This window comes from Nicotiana sylvestris, chromosome 1 (assembly GCF_000393655.2).
Source record: "Nicotiana sylvestris chromosome 1, ASM39365v2, whole genome shotgun sequence".
Taxonomy (NCBI): domain Eukaryota; kingdom Viridiplantae; phylum Streptophyta; class Magnoliopsida; order Solanales; family Solanaceae; genus Nicotiana; species Nicotiana sylvestris.
In genome coordinates this window covers 116868699-116885524 of record NC_091057.1, presented here as the reverse complement: position 1 = coordinate 116885524, position 16826 = coordinate 116868699, and the positions used below count along the sequence as shown (strand labels likewise).

General features: G+C 34.3%; 2 protein-coding genes across 2 annotated transcripts; both read right to left on the bottom strand.

Annotated features, from left to right (window-relative positions):
* Positions 1-1608: 1608 nt before the first annotated feature.
* Positions 1609-2562, bottom strand: LOC138873737 (uncharacterized). The gene has a single exon (XM_070152215.1). It carries the CDS (start codon positions 2560-2562, stop codon positions 1609-1611), a length of 954 nt encoding a protein of 317 aa, XP_070008316.1.
* Positions 2563-15765: 13203 nt separating this feature from the next.
* On the bottom strand, positions 15766-16245 carry LOC104213900 (basic blue protein-like). The gene is made up of 2 exons (XM_009763456.2): positions 16074-16245; positions 15766-15962 (listed from the first exon to the last, which is right to left on the bottom strand). Exons 1-2 carry the CDS (start codon positions 16243-16245, stop codon positions 15766-15768), a joined length of 369 nt encoding a protein of 122 aa, XP_009761758.1.
* Between the last annotated feature and the right edge of the window lie 581 nt (positions 16246-16826).

Below are 16826 nucleotides of genomic sequence, written 5' to 3'. Positions count from 1 at the left end.
CTTGGAATATTAGGTGTGGCATAAGAGCTATCTGTAGCAGAACATTCCACTGCCATTGGTTCTTCACTGAAATCCTGCCTAGGCACTGGACACATGTCTAAGAAGAATGAGTTGGATGTGCTTTCAGCTACATGAAAAAGAAACATGTCTTCATAGAACACCACATTTCGACTGATAAAAAATACTCTATTCTCCAAATCCAACAACCTATATCCCTTTTGATGTGCAACATAGCCCAATAGAACTGACCCTACAGCTCTTGGTGCAAATTTGTCAGTGTTTACTAGGTTAGTAGCAAAACATAGGCAACCATAACTTTGAGATGTATTAGTAAAGGTGGTTTACAAATGAGCAGATCATAGGGTGATTTACACCCCAAAACAGATGAAGAAATCCTGTTGATGATATATATAGCAGAGTCAATACAGTGTCCCCAATACCTGACGGATAAATATCTTTGAAATCTGATTGCTCGAGCAGTTTCAAGTATGTGTCTATGTCTCCTTTCCACAACTCCATTATGCTGAAGAGTGTAAGGACATGAGCTTTGATGAATAATTCCATGTGATTGAAATAAATCTCTACAGGCATGATTGAAGAACTCACCACTATTGTCTGACCTAAAGACCTTGATCTGCTTGTCAAATTGTGTCTTAATCATAGCAATGAAATTCTTGAGCAAGAAAATAACATCAGACTTAAGTCTCATGAGAAACACCCAAGTCCACCTAGTATAATCATCAACTAGTGTAAGAAAATATCTCATTCCATTATGAGTAGCAACCTTATAAGGTCCCCATACATCCAAATGAATCAAGTTAAAACTGCACATACTTCTGCTAGTACTAGTTTGAAATGGCACTCTAGTTTGTCTAGCTAAGGGACAGATTTCACATTTAGACAATGTACTACTGTGTATGTTGCTACTATATCCTTGTAGACTGGAAATTCTTCTAAGAACCTGAACCGGTACATGTCATGTTCTTTTGTGCCATATATCTATGTTTCCCTTATTAGTCATTGCAAAGTCTTTATTCATTTTCTTTCCTAGTGCAGCTGATAGAATGTATAGATCTTCCTCTCTTTTACCAATATCTTTCACCCTCCCAGACAAGAGGTCCTGAAATACATAACATTGAGGAAAAAAGTTAACACTACACTTAAGATCTTTTGTTACTTTTGAGACTGACATAAGATTGAACTTGAAAGATGGTACACATAACACATCCTTCAATACATCACCTCATGTGAGCTGACATTCTCCCATATGAGAAATAGTGGCTGAATCCCCTGTAGGTAGTTGAAATTGCCCTGAGTTCCCTACTGAAGTTTCATTTTTTAGCAAACTTTTATCACCAGTCATGTGATTAGTAGCACCAGTATCAACTATCCATTTGCATAGCTCTAAGTTTTCACAGAGTGCTATATTGCCACAGAAACATTTACCTGCCATGTTGACACTTGCTTCTTCAATGAAGTTCTTGTTCAACAATTGCAACAATTGATTGTATTACTCTTTGGTGAAAGATTGACCTGTCTCAACATTTCTTCCTGACTGATAAGTAGTCTGTGGACTTCTCAAGTCCTGCTGTCCAGTTGAGTCAACCATCACTGCATTGGCTTTCTTCTTCTGCTTGAATTAGTTGGATATCCAACAATCTTGTAACAATTCTCCTTGCGATGTCCTGTCTTATTACAAAATTCATATTTCATTAGCTTATAGCACTCAATCTTAGTATGACCTTTTAAATGACAGAATTCACATTTTAAGTTGAAATTTCTACTTGGTCGAGCAGTGAAAAGAGCTGTAGGATCAGTGTGCCCTGCTTGCCCATATGCATTTCCAGCAATCATTTTCCTGTTTTCATCCTGTACTACCATAGCATAAGCTTTATCTATGGACAACAATGTTGGCATCAATAATATTTGACTCCTTGCTTGCTCAAAACCATCATTTAACCCCATTAAAAATTGCAACAAACGCTGATATTCCAATTGCTCAATGTATTCAGTTGCAGATGAAGGAGGTGGCAATATTGAATCATATTCTGCCCAAATGTCCTTCAATTTAGTAAAATATGTCGAAACAGATGAGATTCCCTGTGTTAGAGTGAAAATCTCCTTGTGCAAGTAGTACAGTCTCGATCCATTCACTTTGTCAAATCTCTCCTTGAAAGCTGCCCATATCTTCTGAGCATTAGAAGAAAACAACACTCTTATGACCAGTTTTCTACTTACATTGCTCATAAGCCATGAGGTGACGATGGCATTACATTGATCCCATTGACTTCCCAATTTTGTACCAAAATCTTCCTTCGATGTCGATCCGTCAACTAGGCATAATTTGTTCTTCTCTAGCAATGCGACTTTCATCGCACGACTCCACAAAGAATAGTTTTCTATTCCTATCAAAATTAATCCCACCGACATGGATCCAGGACTGTCTGAAGGATGGAGGTAAAGAGGATGATTATGATCCAGTATAGTCGTGCTTCTGACCATTCCAGTTCCAGATCGAGCTCCAACATTCGCATTCGTGGTTGAATCTTCAGGAATTGCCATTGAAATACGAAAAATTAGGGTTTAAGCTTTTGAATTTGAGTAGATCCTCTCGAATTTTTCTTCAACTGCTCGAAAAATTTCCTAGAATCACTCGTTAATACTGCTCTGATACCATCATGAATTAATCAATGGCATGCAATTAGAAATCGAATATTAAGAAGAGAGAATTTTAGAGAGAGGATTTTTTAGAAGAAGAACTCTGCTCCTTTTTTCAATGACAGAGAGAATGAAGACGACTAAATAGTGTAAATGAAAAAGTTGTACTTAACTACTCTAACCAACTAGTGGGGCCCAACTATACATCTAATTACAACTAAATTAACTTAACTAACTATGATAACTATGGTTAACTACTAACTGTAACTATATCTTTTACAAAAAATCTTTGGTAGAGCACTATCCCCGAACGAGACCCTACTCGGCGCGAATCTGAATATAGTCGGGATCCAATACGGATATCGAACACCGGATGAGAAACCACAAAAAAAATAACCCTAGTAAGTCGTAACTTGTAGCAGAAGAGTAACGAAATGAAAATTTCATTATGTTTGTTTTCCATTCAAGTACTCTACAAACAAAGGGCAATTACTGGCTAGATGATAAATATTTTAACTATTACCTGGTTACAATTGTTAGAATGAAACAAAAAACTCTTTTAAATTTTGGTAAATATAGTTTAAAGTAAATCAATTGCCGTCAATCGCAACTTTGACGCCTTTAGCACAATGATTTCCGATACTATAGATGAAATAAGTTGTTCCCTTTGGAACTAATACTTGATCATCTCCTGTACTAAGTACTTCTCCTCCAGTAGGAGCAACAACAACAACAACAACCCAGTATAATCCCACTTAGTGGGGCCTGGAGAGGATAGTATGTACGTAGACCTTACCCCTATCCTGGGGTAGAGAGGTTGTTTCCAAATAGACCCCTGACATCCTTCCCTCCAAGAACTTCCTACCTTGCTCTTGGGAAGACTCGAAAACCTCTTGGTTAGAAGTGGAGGCTGCTTACCATCGGAGCAACCCCTCGAACTCACAACTTCTCCTCCCGTAGCATTACAAGAATTAAATCCTACCTTGCTCACTATTACCACATTGTGCATTCCGACTTGATACTTAAATTCTGGATAAAAAATACACATACACACATTCTATTATTTGCACTATCTATTTTGCATGAGTAACAACAACAACAACAACAACAAATTCTGTGTAGTCTCACCTAAGTTGCTCAGATTCGGGTGCTGGTATACGATACGGGGATGGATCCGAGTATCGAATTCGGCAAAATCTAAATTTTAAGATTCGGGGATGCGAATCCGGATATGGATATGGATGCCGGGATTCGGCTAATAAAAAGTAGAGCTATAAAAATATTATAAATTTTGAGAGATATTCTGTGAAAAACTTATATGAATATTGTAGAATTCAATCTTTCATTCTCCTAAATCTGTTTTGTTTTTGTTTTTGAGAAATCAAAATCTTAATTTTTCTCTCAAATTTGTCGATGGACTCTGGTCAAAGTGTCCGAAGTCAGTTGACCGAATCCGGGAGTATTCCGCTCCCGCTCCCATTCCCGTCTCGTATCGGGACGGGGACGACACCAAAATCGAAGAGTCCGCGCAACTTAGAGTCCAACAAATGGGGTCTGGGGAGGATAGAGTGTACGCAGACCTTATCCCTGCCTTTAAAAAAACAAATATGTTATTTCCGGTAGACTATCGGCTCTATTTTGCATGTGCAAATTACAAAAATTAAATAGATGATTTCTCATTAATTAGAGTATATGATTTCCCTTACCAACGACATCGCCATTCACCAACATTGAAAATCTTGCCATTAGGCCAGCCATTCATGTTAAAGCCCCAACCATTGGTGCCACCAACTAAAAAAATATCTGCATTTGAAATGCTGGTTTGGAGTATGATGACCCAGGGGCGGCCCAACAAGTTTTGTGGCCTAAAGCCAAAATTTATGATGGGCCTTAACTTTTTTTTTTAAAAAAAATATTTATTTATTTAAAGTCTATTTTTCTAGCGTTTCTTAGATGCGAAGTTATTAATAATTTTCTTATAATGAATAACTCCTAATAAGTCTTTCTTAATTGTATAAAGCTAATCTATTTAACCTTTCTTGATGCATTGATGATCTTAGGTAATATTTTATCAATTTTAATTTTGAAAATTTCTTTCTCCTAAAGTGACGGTAACAAGAGTTATTAACATTATTCCATAAGTAATATAGGCATTGGAAAAAGAATCGAATCTTTTTATTTGACCGAGTGTATTAATTAAACTACTATCTTCTAATTGCACTATTTTCCTTAATACTTTTAATTCCGAAAATAAATCTAAACCATCAATATCGAATTGATTATTATGCTTTAAGGAACATTCAAGATTAAGGCAATATTTTTTCAAATTTCCATCATGTAGTGATCTTAATTTTTACCGTTAAATAGAAAATCAAAAATATTTTCATATGCTTCGAATTGTTCAAATCTATTTTGAAGAGAAAAAATAGTTTTGTCTACTATGTATAAAGTAATCAACTCCAAAGGACTCTTCAAAAAAATTTGAGATTTTATTATCAACATTCTCATAAAATTCTTACTTCCTATATATCACACGTTTCTTATGAAATTCGGGTTCGATATTCATTTCAAGTGTAATTTTCTTGGCAGAAATCATAGCAGGTGCAAATCCTTCTTCTATATACTTGTTAAAGAAAGAAATCAAACTTTTTCACTTCATAAAATCTTTTTTTAAACTTATATATAGCCTATTAAGCGTAACAAAAAATGCCCCCCTATAAATGTGGAGCCTAAAGCAATTGCTTTACTTCCTTTATGTAAGGGCCGCCCCTGGATGCACCAGATTGTGGCTAAAATAATAACCCTTTATAATCCATTCATTTTGAAGGGATTAGAGAATGAAGGTTTTGTAATAGGCAATATTTAATATGAATTTGCAGTACCACTTGATTGAGAATTTGTCCATTATATAGGCATCTTTTGTGCAAAGAATTTGATACTCTTCCAAAATTATAATCTGATGAAGTTTTCATGGTAACATCCGTAAAAAAAACAAAAAACAAAAAACAAAAAACATTTTAATGTGAATGGAACAATTCAAGAAATAAAAGGGAAAAAAGTTGATAAAATTTCCAAAGTAAATATGGCTAAGATTACCGAAGGAAATATTACAGAAAGAAAAGGGAAAAAATTAATAATGTTTCCAAAGAAGCAAAAGTGACTGAATTCTTTTTAATGGTGAATGCAATTCCTTAACTATTGAGGTGACAAAGAATTTAATTAAATACTGAAGGTGTTTACACTTAGCTTTAAGAGTTTCGTATTATTAAGATGAAAACAAATAGCGATTTGATAGCTCAAAAGGATTATGAAATATGATTTTTAGTCTCCACCCAACGATAAAATCGACATTTTAGTCAAGTGGGTTGGGACATCTAATTAAAACCTTTTTCTTTAAAAAAAAATTATCGACTTAATTTTGCAAGAGCATAACCCCCTTTATTTATGTGGCTCACGTTGGTTATGAACCTAAGATTTTAAGTGAAATAGGTTCATTTGGTTAAGGAAAAGTATACGCTACTCTTTAGGAAACACAATTACCCATCTTTTTATAAATAAACTAGTGAATTTGACCGTGCCTCGCACAGTTATAAAGATGAAAATAAATTTTGAAATAATATTTTTATAAACTTAGCAGAGATAGAATAAATAACAATTTTCTTGTATATGCATATAATTTTTAATTCTTTTATATTTATTAAATAAAAAAGGTAATATTTTTACTGAAATTAGAATATTTTACTGCATATTTCATTATAAAACCTCTTTTCTAAAATAAAATAAGAATAAAAAGAATTTTTAAGAAACTTTTTCACTTTTAAGTATAAGTATGTATTATTTTCTTATTCAAATTGAAGAAACTAAAAATGAAAACTAAAGAAACTAAAAACATAAAGAAAGCAAAAATACCAACTTATTATTGGTTATATACACTTACATCTTCCAATTTCACAAAAAAAAAATGTCAAGTGAAGTACATATTCATGTACTACAGAAAAAAGAAATCCACAACACACAAACTTTTTCATAAAGGTGTTTCAATAAATCATTCTCCACAAAATAATTTTTTTTTCAACTGGACAACTATTCTAGGCTTGATTTGCTTCTGTTTTCATAGAAAAATTACAAGCTAACATATATCAAATTAGAAATTGGAATAGCTATGTATATATTGCACAGAGGAGGAAAAAATATGTTAAAAATATCTATCTTATATATTTTACCTTTCAGATGAAATTTTTTCACAAGAATCGTTTGTGTACTCCCATCATCCAAAATATAATATTTTCTTCAAACAACACCTTCACCTAGACAAAAATAAATAAATCACAATACTATTAATAAGGTGACATGAGAAGCCAAACGATAAGGTGATAGAAATTGAGGAAGATAAAGAGTTTAAATCAAGAAAATAAAATATGTTAAGAAGAAATTAAAAATGCTAGAATTGGAAAGTGAAAAGATCAAATAGAATATCAAAAGAATGGTCAACTCCCCTTGTCTTGTTTGGCTCTTATATATACAAAGTAAAGAATACATTGGAGTGGGAGAAGAGAGTAATTAGAGTAATTAAGGTGGGGATTGAGAGAGTGACTATTGGAATACCTAGTAACCTAATAGGAGCAATATTTGGTGCAATTACACACTATTACACTTTAATAGACATTAATCATAGGAATTAAGGAAAGGAGAAGTAAACCAAAATATTTAGAGTTATTGTGGAATAAATCAAAAAAAGGAGAAAATAGATAAATAGAATCCTTGGCCAAAGAGAGGTGCCAACTCATCTTCTATTTTCCCAACTTTATATATATATATATATATATATATATATATATATATATATATATATATAGATAGATAGATAGATTCCCTAATGAATGTTGTTCATAGTTGGGAGATGTATTTAATTTTTAAAAGCAAAGTTGGAGGAGAAAAATAATTTTCATTCTAATTTTAACGTAAGAAATTAAAGTTTGATTATAAGCCAGAAGACAAGGTATGCGACATTTCTCTATTAAAAGAGCCTGTTTGGACATAAGAAATTTCCCCCCCTTTTTCCATTTTTTTTTTACTTTTTTCCGAAATCAGCGTTTGTTCATAAATTTTCAATTTTCACTTGAAGATGCATTTTGGAATTTTCAAAATTTTGAAAAATTACAAAAAGCTGTTTTCAAAATTTTCACTCAAATCACTCATAAAACTTCAAAAACAGGCCAACATTATATTCATGTCCGAATACAACTCTAAATTCAAATACTATTTTCACTTGAATTTTTTTCCACCTTTTTTGGAATTTTACAATTCTTATGTCCAAAATTATTAATAAAGTCATATATTTCAAAAGATGAAGATAAGTCACCGTGTGCTGTAGATAGAAATGTAGGAAATTTTTTGTGTATTACTTTCTGTGCCATCTTGTGTATTTATACAAGTATCTCTAGTCAAGAATGTATAACCTGGTGTAAAGAAACTATAAAAGAAAATAAGAAAATCATATACAGCTGCTACAACTCTATTGGCTAAGTAACAACCTACGTAACAGAAATTGATTCCTTTACAATGACATATCACACGTATGGAGCATGTGAAATTACCTACACTCGTTTAATTTGGACGGCTCATAATTGGTCTATCAACTTAACTATCAATGTTCAAGGATGAGCCACGTGTCAGTTCCCTTTCACATTTTATGTCTCTCATTCTTTGTTAACTTTGAACCAGGATAAAGCAAGTAAAACAATTGCTTTAGGCCCCACATTTATGGGGGGGCCCATTTTTTGTTACGCATAATAGGTTATATATAAGTTTAAAAAAAGATTTTGTGAAGTGTTTGATTTCTTTCTTTAACTAGTATATAGAAGAAGGATTTGCACCTGCTATGATTTCTGCCAAGAAAATTACACTTGAAATGAATATCGAACCCGAATTTCATAAGAAACGCGTGATATATAGGAAGTAAGAATTTTATGAGAATATTGATAATAAAATCTCATTTTTTTTGAAGAGTCCTTTGGAGTTGATTACTTTATACATAGTAGACAAAACTATTTTTTCTCTTCAAACTAGATTTGAACAATTCGAAGCATATGAAAATATTTTTGGTTTTCTATTTAGCGGTAAAAATTAAGATCACTACATGATGGAAATTTGAAAAAATATTGCCTTAATCTTGAATGTTCCTTAAAGCATAATAATCAATTCGATATTGATGGTTTAGATTTATTTTCGGAATTAAAAGTATTAAAGAAAATAGTGCAATTATAAGATAGTAGTTTAATTAATACACTCGGTCAAATAAAAAGATTTGATTCTTTTTCAAATGCCTATATTACTTATGGAATAATGTTAATAACTCTTGTTACCGTCACTTCAGCAGAAAGAAATTTTCAAAATTAAAATTGATAAAATCTTACCTAATATCATCAATGTCTCAAGAAATGTTAAATAGATTAGCTTTATACAATTAAGAAAGACTTATTAGGAGTTAATCATTATAAGAAAATTATTAATAACTTTGCATCTAAAAATGCTAGAAAAATAGACTTCAAATAAATAAATATTTTTTTTTTAAAAAAAAGTTAAGGTCCCTCATAAATTTTGGCTTTAGGCCACAAAACTTGTTGGGTTGCCCCTGCTCTGAACTCAAGTCATTTGTGGGAAACCCTAGAGACATCTTCTTCGTCTTTCTTTCTTCTTCATTCTTCTTCTAAGAGAAACCATGAGAGTTAATGTAAGAATCAATTATCTCAACATCCTCCCTCAAGTTGGATAAGACAGAAGTAATACCCAATTTGGTAAGAGCACAATTATGAGCTGGTCCTGAGAGGGATTTCATGAATAGATCGGCGAGCTGTGACGGGGAAGGAACATATGAGAGCGAAATTAGACCAGGGAGATACTGGTGCCTAACAAAATGACAGTCTAATTCCACGTGTTTGGCCCTTTCATGGAATATTGGGTTTCGGGCAATATGAATCGCCGATTTTCTATCAGAGAGGACATGAGTCGGCAGAGAGGGAGAGACAGACAAATCCTCAAGTAATCGAGTTAGCCATGTCAATTCAGCTACAACTCGACGCATGGATTGATATTTCTCCTCTGCGGATGACAAAGAAAGGGAGGCTCTTTTCTTCAATTTCCACGAGATAGGTGACCCTCCTAACACAATATAAAACCCACTGACAGAGCGCATGGATTCAAGGCAAGAAGCCCAGTCTGCATCGCAAAAAGAAACAAGCTTGAGAGAGGGGTCTGAGTTAAAATGATCCCCTGTCTAGGATCTGATCGGAGGTATTACAGAACTCAAATAGCTTCCATATAATGTGAAAGTCGAGGACTTTACATGTATTTTCTAAACTTAAGCACAACAAAAGATAGGTCGGGCCTTGTGTGAGTCAAATAATTCAACTTACCAACAAGATGGCGGTATACAATTGGATTGAAGATCAAAGGACCCTCATCAGCAGTGAGTTTTAAAGATGACTCAAGAAGGGAATCCAAGTTAACTTTCCTTTGACACATCAATAATCCCCGGTGCTTCCCTGAGAATTTTCATTCCTAGGAAATAATACAAATTGCCCAAATCTTTTAGTATTAATTTTGTACTAAGAAATTACTTGAGTGCTGAAATTTCTTGAGAATCATTGCCACTAATAAGAATGTCGTCTACATAAATTGCGATAATAGAAGTTAGATTCCCAATGCGTTTAAAGAATAAGGAGTAGACATTCATAGAGAAAGAGTATCCTTTGAAACTTAAAGCACCTCTAAGTCGAGCATACCACTGTCGTGAAGCTTGCTTTAAGCCATAGAGGGACTTTATGAGTAGACAGACATGGTTAGGACTTGGGAAAGACATTTCAGATGGAAATTTCATATAAACTTCCTCTTGTAAATCGCCATGTAGGAAAGCATTACTCAGATTCAATTGATAGATAGGCCAATCTTTCTTAGCTACCATTGCCATTAAGGATTTGATAGTGGTTATTTTGACCACTGGTGAAAATGTATCTATATAGTCTATTCTCTCCCTTTGAATGTCTCCCCTAACTACTAATCTAGCCTTGAGTCTCTCTATTAATCCATCATACTTATGCTCGACTTTGAAAATCCATTTACAAGGTAAGACCTTCTTCCCTTTAGGTAATAGCACCATATCCCAAGTATGATTCTCCTGTAGAGCTGCAATTTTTGAGTTCATGGACTTTTGCCAACCAGGATGCATAGAGGCGTGAGAATAACTAACAGGCTCTTGCACTTCTAAGATGGATTGTCTGACGTGTTGACTGTGTGCTGAGAAGGCTCCAAAAGAGTAAACAATAGGCTTAGCAGGTTGTGCTAGACAAAAAGCAGTAAACTTAGTGAGGAAAATGTTATTACAAATGTAATCCTTGAAGTCACTTGGCCACTGAGTTTCTCTACCAGACCTTCTAGGTATATGTGGAGTCAATGTATGATCATGAGAGTTGTTTATAGGTGAATGAGAGCTGGAGGTGGGGCTTTTTCTAGGTTAATAGATGGTGTGAGGTGACTGAAAACTAGTTGGGGTTAGGGAAGAAGGGAAACTATGACTAGTTCCACTAGAATTATGTGAACTAAAGGTGTGGGTTAATTGATCAGTAGTAGGGATTGGAAAGTTAGGCGTGTCTGCATTTGGTGATGAGGAAACTGGTGAATAAATAGGATAAGTAGAATCTGTTGGAGAAGAGATAAGAAATATAGAATCTGGAGAAGAAGAGGTAGGATTAGAAGCAAAAAGATATCTATCCTCAAAGAAGTGTACATCTCTGGACACAACAATCCTCTTAGTGTCTAATTCCAACAATTTTTATCCCTTTTGCCCCAGGGGATATCCCAAAAACACACAAGTTTTTGCTCTTGATTCAAATTTACTTCTTCCATTAGATGAGGCAGACACATAATATAAACACCCAAAACTCTTGAGTTGATCATAAAATGGGGATTGCTTAAACAACACATAATAAGGTGTTTTGCCTTTGAAACCCTGGAAGATAACATGTTAATCAAATAAGTGGCAGTTAGTAAACATTCTCCCTAATAGGGAATGGGAACATGTTACTAAAATAATAATGCTCTTTTAATCTCCAAAAGATGCTTGTGTTTCCTCTCAACTATTCTATTTTGATGAAGGGTCGCTACATTTCTTGTTTGGTGAAGAATTCCTTGTGAGAAAAGGAAAGCAAACTCTTGACTGCCTCTGCCAAACTCAAATGCATTGTTTGTTCTTAACTTTTGTACCTTGACTCCAAACTGCCTTTCAATCATCACTAAGAAGTTTTTCAAAACCCCAAATTCATTGCTCTTTATGCTTAACAGAAATATTTAAGTTCCTCTGCTATAATCATCCATAAGTGTTAAGAAATACTTAAATCCATTATAAGTAGGGACTTTGTAGGACCCAAAACATCAACATGTATTAATTCAAATGCTTTTTGTTTTGATATGACTTGAAGAAAATGGGGATCTAGTTTGTCTAGCTTTGGGACAAACATCACAAAAACATGTAAAATTAGGAATAAAACTAAAGTGTTTTATTGATAAAAAAGCAAATGCTCCAATATATTATGCAATAGGTTTACATCAGAATTAACATTTGCAGAAAAAGGAAAAGATATTGAATCCTGAATAGAACCACTATGTTTAAGAAATGAAACTACATTTTCTTGATTACTATTCCTAAAGTTGATAGCGTTAGGTTCCAATAGATATTGTCCCTCTCTTGGTCCACCAAAAACTTGAGAACTTTTCATTAAAGAGGCCTGCAATGGACATTGATCAGAAGAGAATGAGATGATGCAAAGAAACTGTGAACAAAAGCTATTAATAGATAATAAATTATATCTGAAAGTAGGTACATAAAGGACTCTCTCTAGAACATAATTAGGAAGAATGGATATGTTTCCTATGAATAACTATTATCTTAGAAGAACCAAGGAGTTTTATGTGTAAAGGCACATGTAGAGAAGTAAGAGATATAAAAGCATTTAAATCAAAACACATGTATTTAGAAGCCCCTGAATTTATTATCCAAGTGCTAGAATTAAAAACTGAAAAATAAGATCCAAAATATTGCACAATTGTACCAGCAACTGCATTTACATTCACTTTTGAATTTGAACTCTCTGAATCTAAAACTTTGACTTGCGTGATCAACTGTGCCAATTGAGAAAATTGGTCTTTAGATAGATATTGTTCCAATGCATCATTGTAGTTGTTGTTGGCATATCCTCTCTGTTCCTTTGAGAAAGTCCCATTACTCCTGATGGATCCTTATCCTGTTTTCCTATTTGTGAACTTAGAATTTTCAGGGAAACCTATAATTATATAGCAATCTGCCACTGAATGACCTATTTTCTTGCAGTAGGTACAAGACATATTAGGGTTAAACTTTGATTCTTTGCCTTAGTAGGTAACTTAGGGTTTGGATTCCCAGATCTCTAAAAACCACTTTGGTTCTTTTGAAACTGTGTTGTGAGTCTTTGTTTTTCTTTCCTTTGTGGAACACTGCCTTGATTTAGAAAACTCCCTTGGTTGCCTACCATGAAACCTAAAGAATCAGAGGAGATTAGAGGATTAGCATATATCTTTTCCTAATTCTCATCTTGAAGGATGAGTGAATAAGCATGGTTGATACTTGGCAGAGGATTCATAATCAAGATGTTTCCCCTAGCTTGACCATATGATTCATTCAAGCTCAAGAGAAATTGAATCAGTCTCTCATCCTCTTGTGATTTCTCTAACAATTGCTTTCCATCACACACACAATTACAGTTACACTTCATGTTTGATTTTAATAAATATAGTTTATCCCATAAACGTTTGAGTTTGGTAAAGTAAGTTGCTATGTCATTTGTTCCCTGTGATAATCCATGTAGTTCCTTCTGTAGGTGATATAATTTTGCACCATTAGATTGCCTAAATCTATGTTCAAGATTAGTTCACAGATTTCTCGCAAATTTGGAATAAATAATATTGTCTTCAATGTCTTTGGATAATTAATTCAAAAACCAGGAGGTGACCATGTCATTGCACATACTCCATAGTTGATGGTCCTTTGAGGTGGAAGTAGGAGATGGGCAGCTTCAATTAATAAATCCCAACTTGTTCTTTGCGGAAAGGGATATCAACACAGACCTCCTCCAACCTTGAAAACCTCTTCCATCGAAGATTGCATTCACTAGGCTCATCCCAGGAGCATCTGAGGAAGGGGTGATTTGGGTCAAGATTGACTCCGTTTCCAGCAACAACTTGAACTACAGAAGTTTCAGCGACATCAGGCATGATGAAATAGTTAAATTAGTGACAGAAAGTTAAAAAGAAGGATTGATTTCTCCGGAATCGAGCTACTGCTCTAATACCATGAAAGATTAAGATAGGATAAATGTGGAAAATTTTCTGTATATTACTTTATGTGCAAGCTTATGTATTTATACATATCTTTAGTCAAAAATGTATAACCTAGTGTAAACTATAAAAGAAAATAAGAAAATCCTATACATCTGCTACAATTCTATTGGCTAAGTAATAACCAACATAACAGAAACTGATTCTTTTAAAATGACATGTTACATGTATGAAGCATGTGAAATTAGCCGCACTCATTTAATCTGGACGACTCATAATTGATCTATCAACTTAACTATCAAGGTTCAAGGATGATCCACGTGTCAATTTCCCTTTCACATTTTATGTCTCTCATTCTTTGTTAACTCCGAACTCAAGTAATTTATCGGAAACCCTAGAGAAGTTTTCTTTATCTTTCTTTCTTCTTCATTCTCTTCTGAGAGAAACTGTCACGATCCAAATTCACATTAGGTCGCAGTGGAACCTAACACCGCTATTACGCAATCCCACAAGTGGAACTACAATTTATTTACCCCTTTTTAGCATTTAAACAAAAGTTTTCTTTTAGAAAGAACAAGATAAGTAAGATTTCATGCAACTGTTTATACTGTTTTCTTAACAAAATACTAGCATAATAAGTACATTAACTGTAGTGTATAGAAATGATAAGTACATCAGTACATACATGCTAAACCCCCCCAAAACCCGACGCTACAAGTACATGAGAAATCTAGAGAATATACCAACTAATACAACTACTGTCTGAAAGTGATAGACAAAATAATAAACAAGGTAGAGGGAGACTCCGGTGCTGCAGATCATAGCAAGGCAAACAACTCACTACTAAGTCTCCGTAGATGATCGACTACGCGCCCCGCATGACCACTAGTAGTACCTAGCTCAGTACCTGCACATTAAGTGCAGAAGTTTAGCGTGAGTACAGAAAACAATGTGTACCCAGTAGATATCTAGTCTAACCACGAAGAAGTAATGATGAGGGGTCGACTTGACACTTAATAGAGATCAAATAATAATATAAATACATAAGTAGACATGCTGAGTGTAGAACAAGTAGCAACAAAGCAAATAAAAGTAACTGCAGTAAATCCACACATGAGTCAATGTCATATAATTAAACATGACATAACCGACCATGAAGGCACTGACTCAATTATTACCAAACCAAACCCAGTTCCGATTATTAAGCACAAAACTACCGAGGCAAATGGCCTGATCCCGTAGGAATAGTAGTGCTCAGTACTTTCGAGGCGAACGACCCCATACCATAAGAATAGTATTACCAACATGCCGAAGCGAACGACGCGATCCATAAGAACAGTGTTACCATACTGCCGAAGCAAACGACCCGATCCCATAAGAGTAAGCTATGTCACTACTGAGGCAGGAGTTGGGGTGGGGTTGAGTGGGTGGATGGGGAATATGGTGGGGAAGACTGCGAAGGAGTTTTGGAAAATGTTTTCCCTTCTCTTGATAAGAAAAACATTTTGCAAAATATTTAAGCCAACCAAATATAAAAAAATTAGAAAATTTTTTCGAAAAATATTTTCCTCCGTACCAAACACACCCTTAATTATGCTAGTTTTTTTCTTCGTTCATACAAGTACTCCACAAGCAAAAAATTATCTATATGGATCATGAAATAAAACATTGGTACTCCAAAGTACAACAGTTGGAATGAAATAATACTATTTTAATAAATGCACTTTAATTTAAAATAAATTAATTGGCAGTAACAGCAGCCTTAACGCCGTTAGAACAATGTGGCCCGATGGTACAAATGAAGTACTGTGTTTCTTGTACAAGTGTTACTTTGTCATCTCCTGAGCTAAAAACTTGTCCTCCAGTACCATCGCAAGCGTCAAACCCTGCCTTGCTCACTTTCACAACGTTGTGCATCCCAGCCATGTATTTAAATTCTGTATTTTAGGAAAGAAAAACGAAATAGAGAAACGATAATTTTTGTCAAATATATAGATGCACATTTTCATTATTATTTGAATATAAAAAGTATGTTTATGAATGCTTACCAATGACATCGCCAACCTTGAAAGTCTGGCCATTAGGCCAACCATTCATGTTGAAACCCCAACCATTAGCGCCACCAGCAGGAAATGTAGCTGCACTTGAAATGCTGGTTTGAAGTAAGACGCATAGCATCACAGATGCGGCGATAATTGTGGCTCTGTTTCCTCCTGACATTTTTTAAGAATGAATATATTAAATAGATACGCAAAAGGATCTATATATATAAAAGAGGGACAAAGAATGCTAACTTGATACACTAAAGTTCGACGGTTCAAAGATATCAAATCTACCGATTGACCGAGTATATCCGACATAAGTTCACTACGGAAAGTTCAAAGGGAAACCTACTTATCCAGATGCAATTAATTCTTGTTTGCAAATCACACAAGTTTTTCATGCATACTTCCATGATATAGCCATTCCCCATTCATGTGGGGGATTGTTGAGTTTTTGTTTAAGATGAAATAGTCTTAAAATTAGAGTGAATGGGAAATGGGATTTGGATTCGGATTTGGTCAAATGATCGATCGATTGATTAATTTTTTGGACCAAATTTATTTGTTAATAGTGAATATTAACGTGATATAATCCGTGTTTGTAACGGATGTTTTCCAATCCATGTATTGTGTTGCAACACTAAGCAATAAGCAGCCTAGTGCACCTCCCACAATGGTGCAAGTGCTCCTCCCACCAAGCAAGTGTACATTCCACCATGTAAGTGCTTCCTCCATGATAGCCTAGTACTTGTTGCACCA

Coding starts and splice junctions, on each gene's coding strand:
- LOC138873737 (XM_070152215.1), bottom strand. CDS start 2,562: ATGGCAATTCCTGAAGATTCAACCACGAATGCGAATGTTGGAGCTCGA.
- LOC104213900 (XM_009763456.2), bottom strand. CDS start 16,245: ATGTCAGGAGGAAACAGAGCCACAATTATCGCCGCATCTGTGATGCTA. Junction 15,963..16,073: donor CAAGGTTGGCGATGTCATTG/GTAAGCATTCAT, acceptor CCTAAAATACAG/AATTTAAATACATGGCTGGG.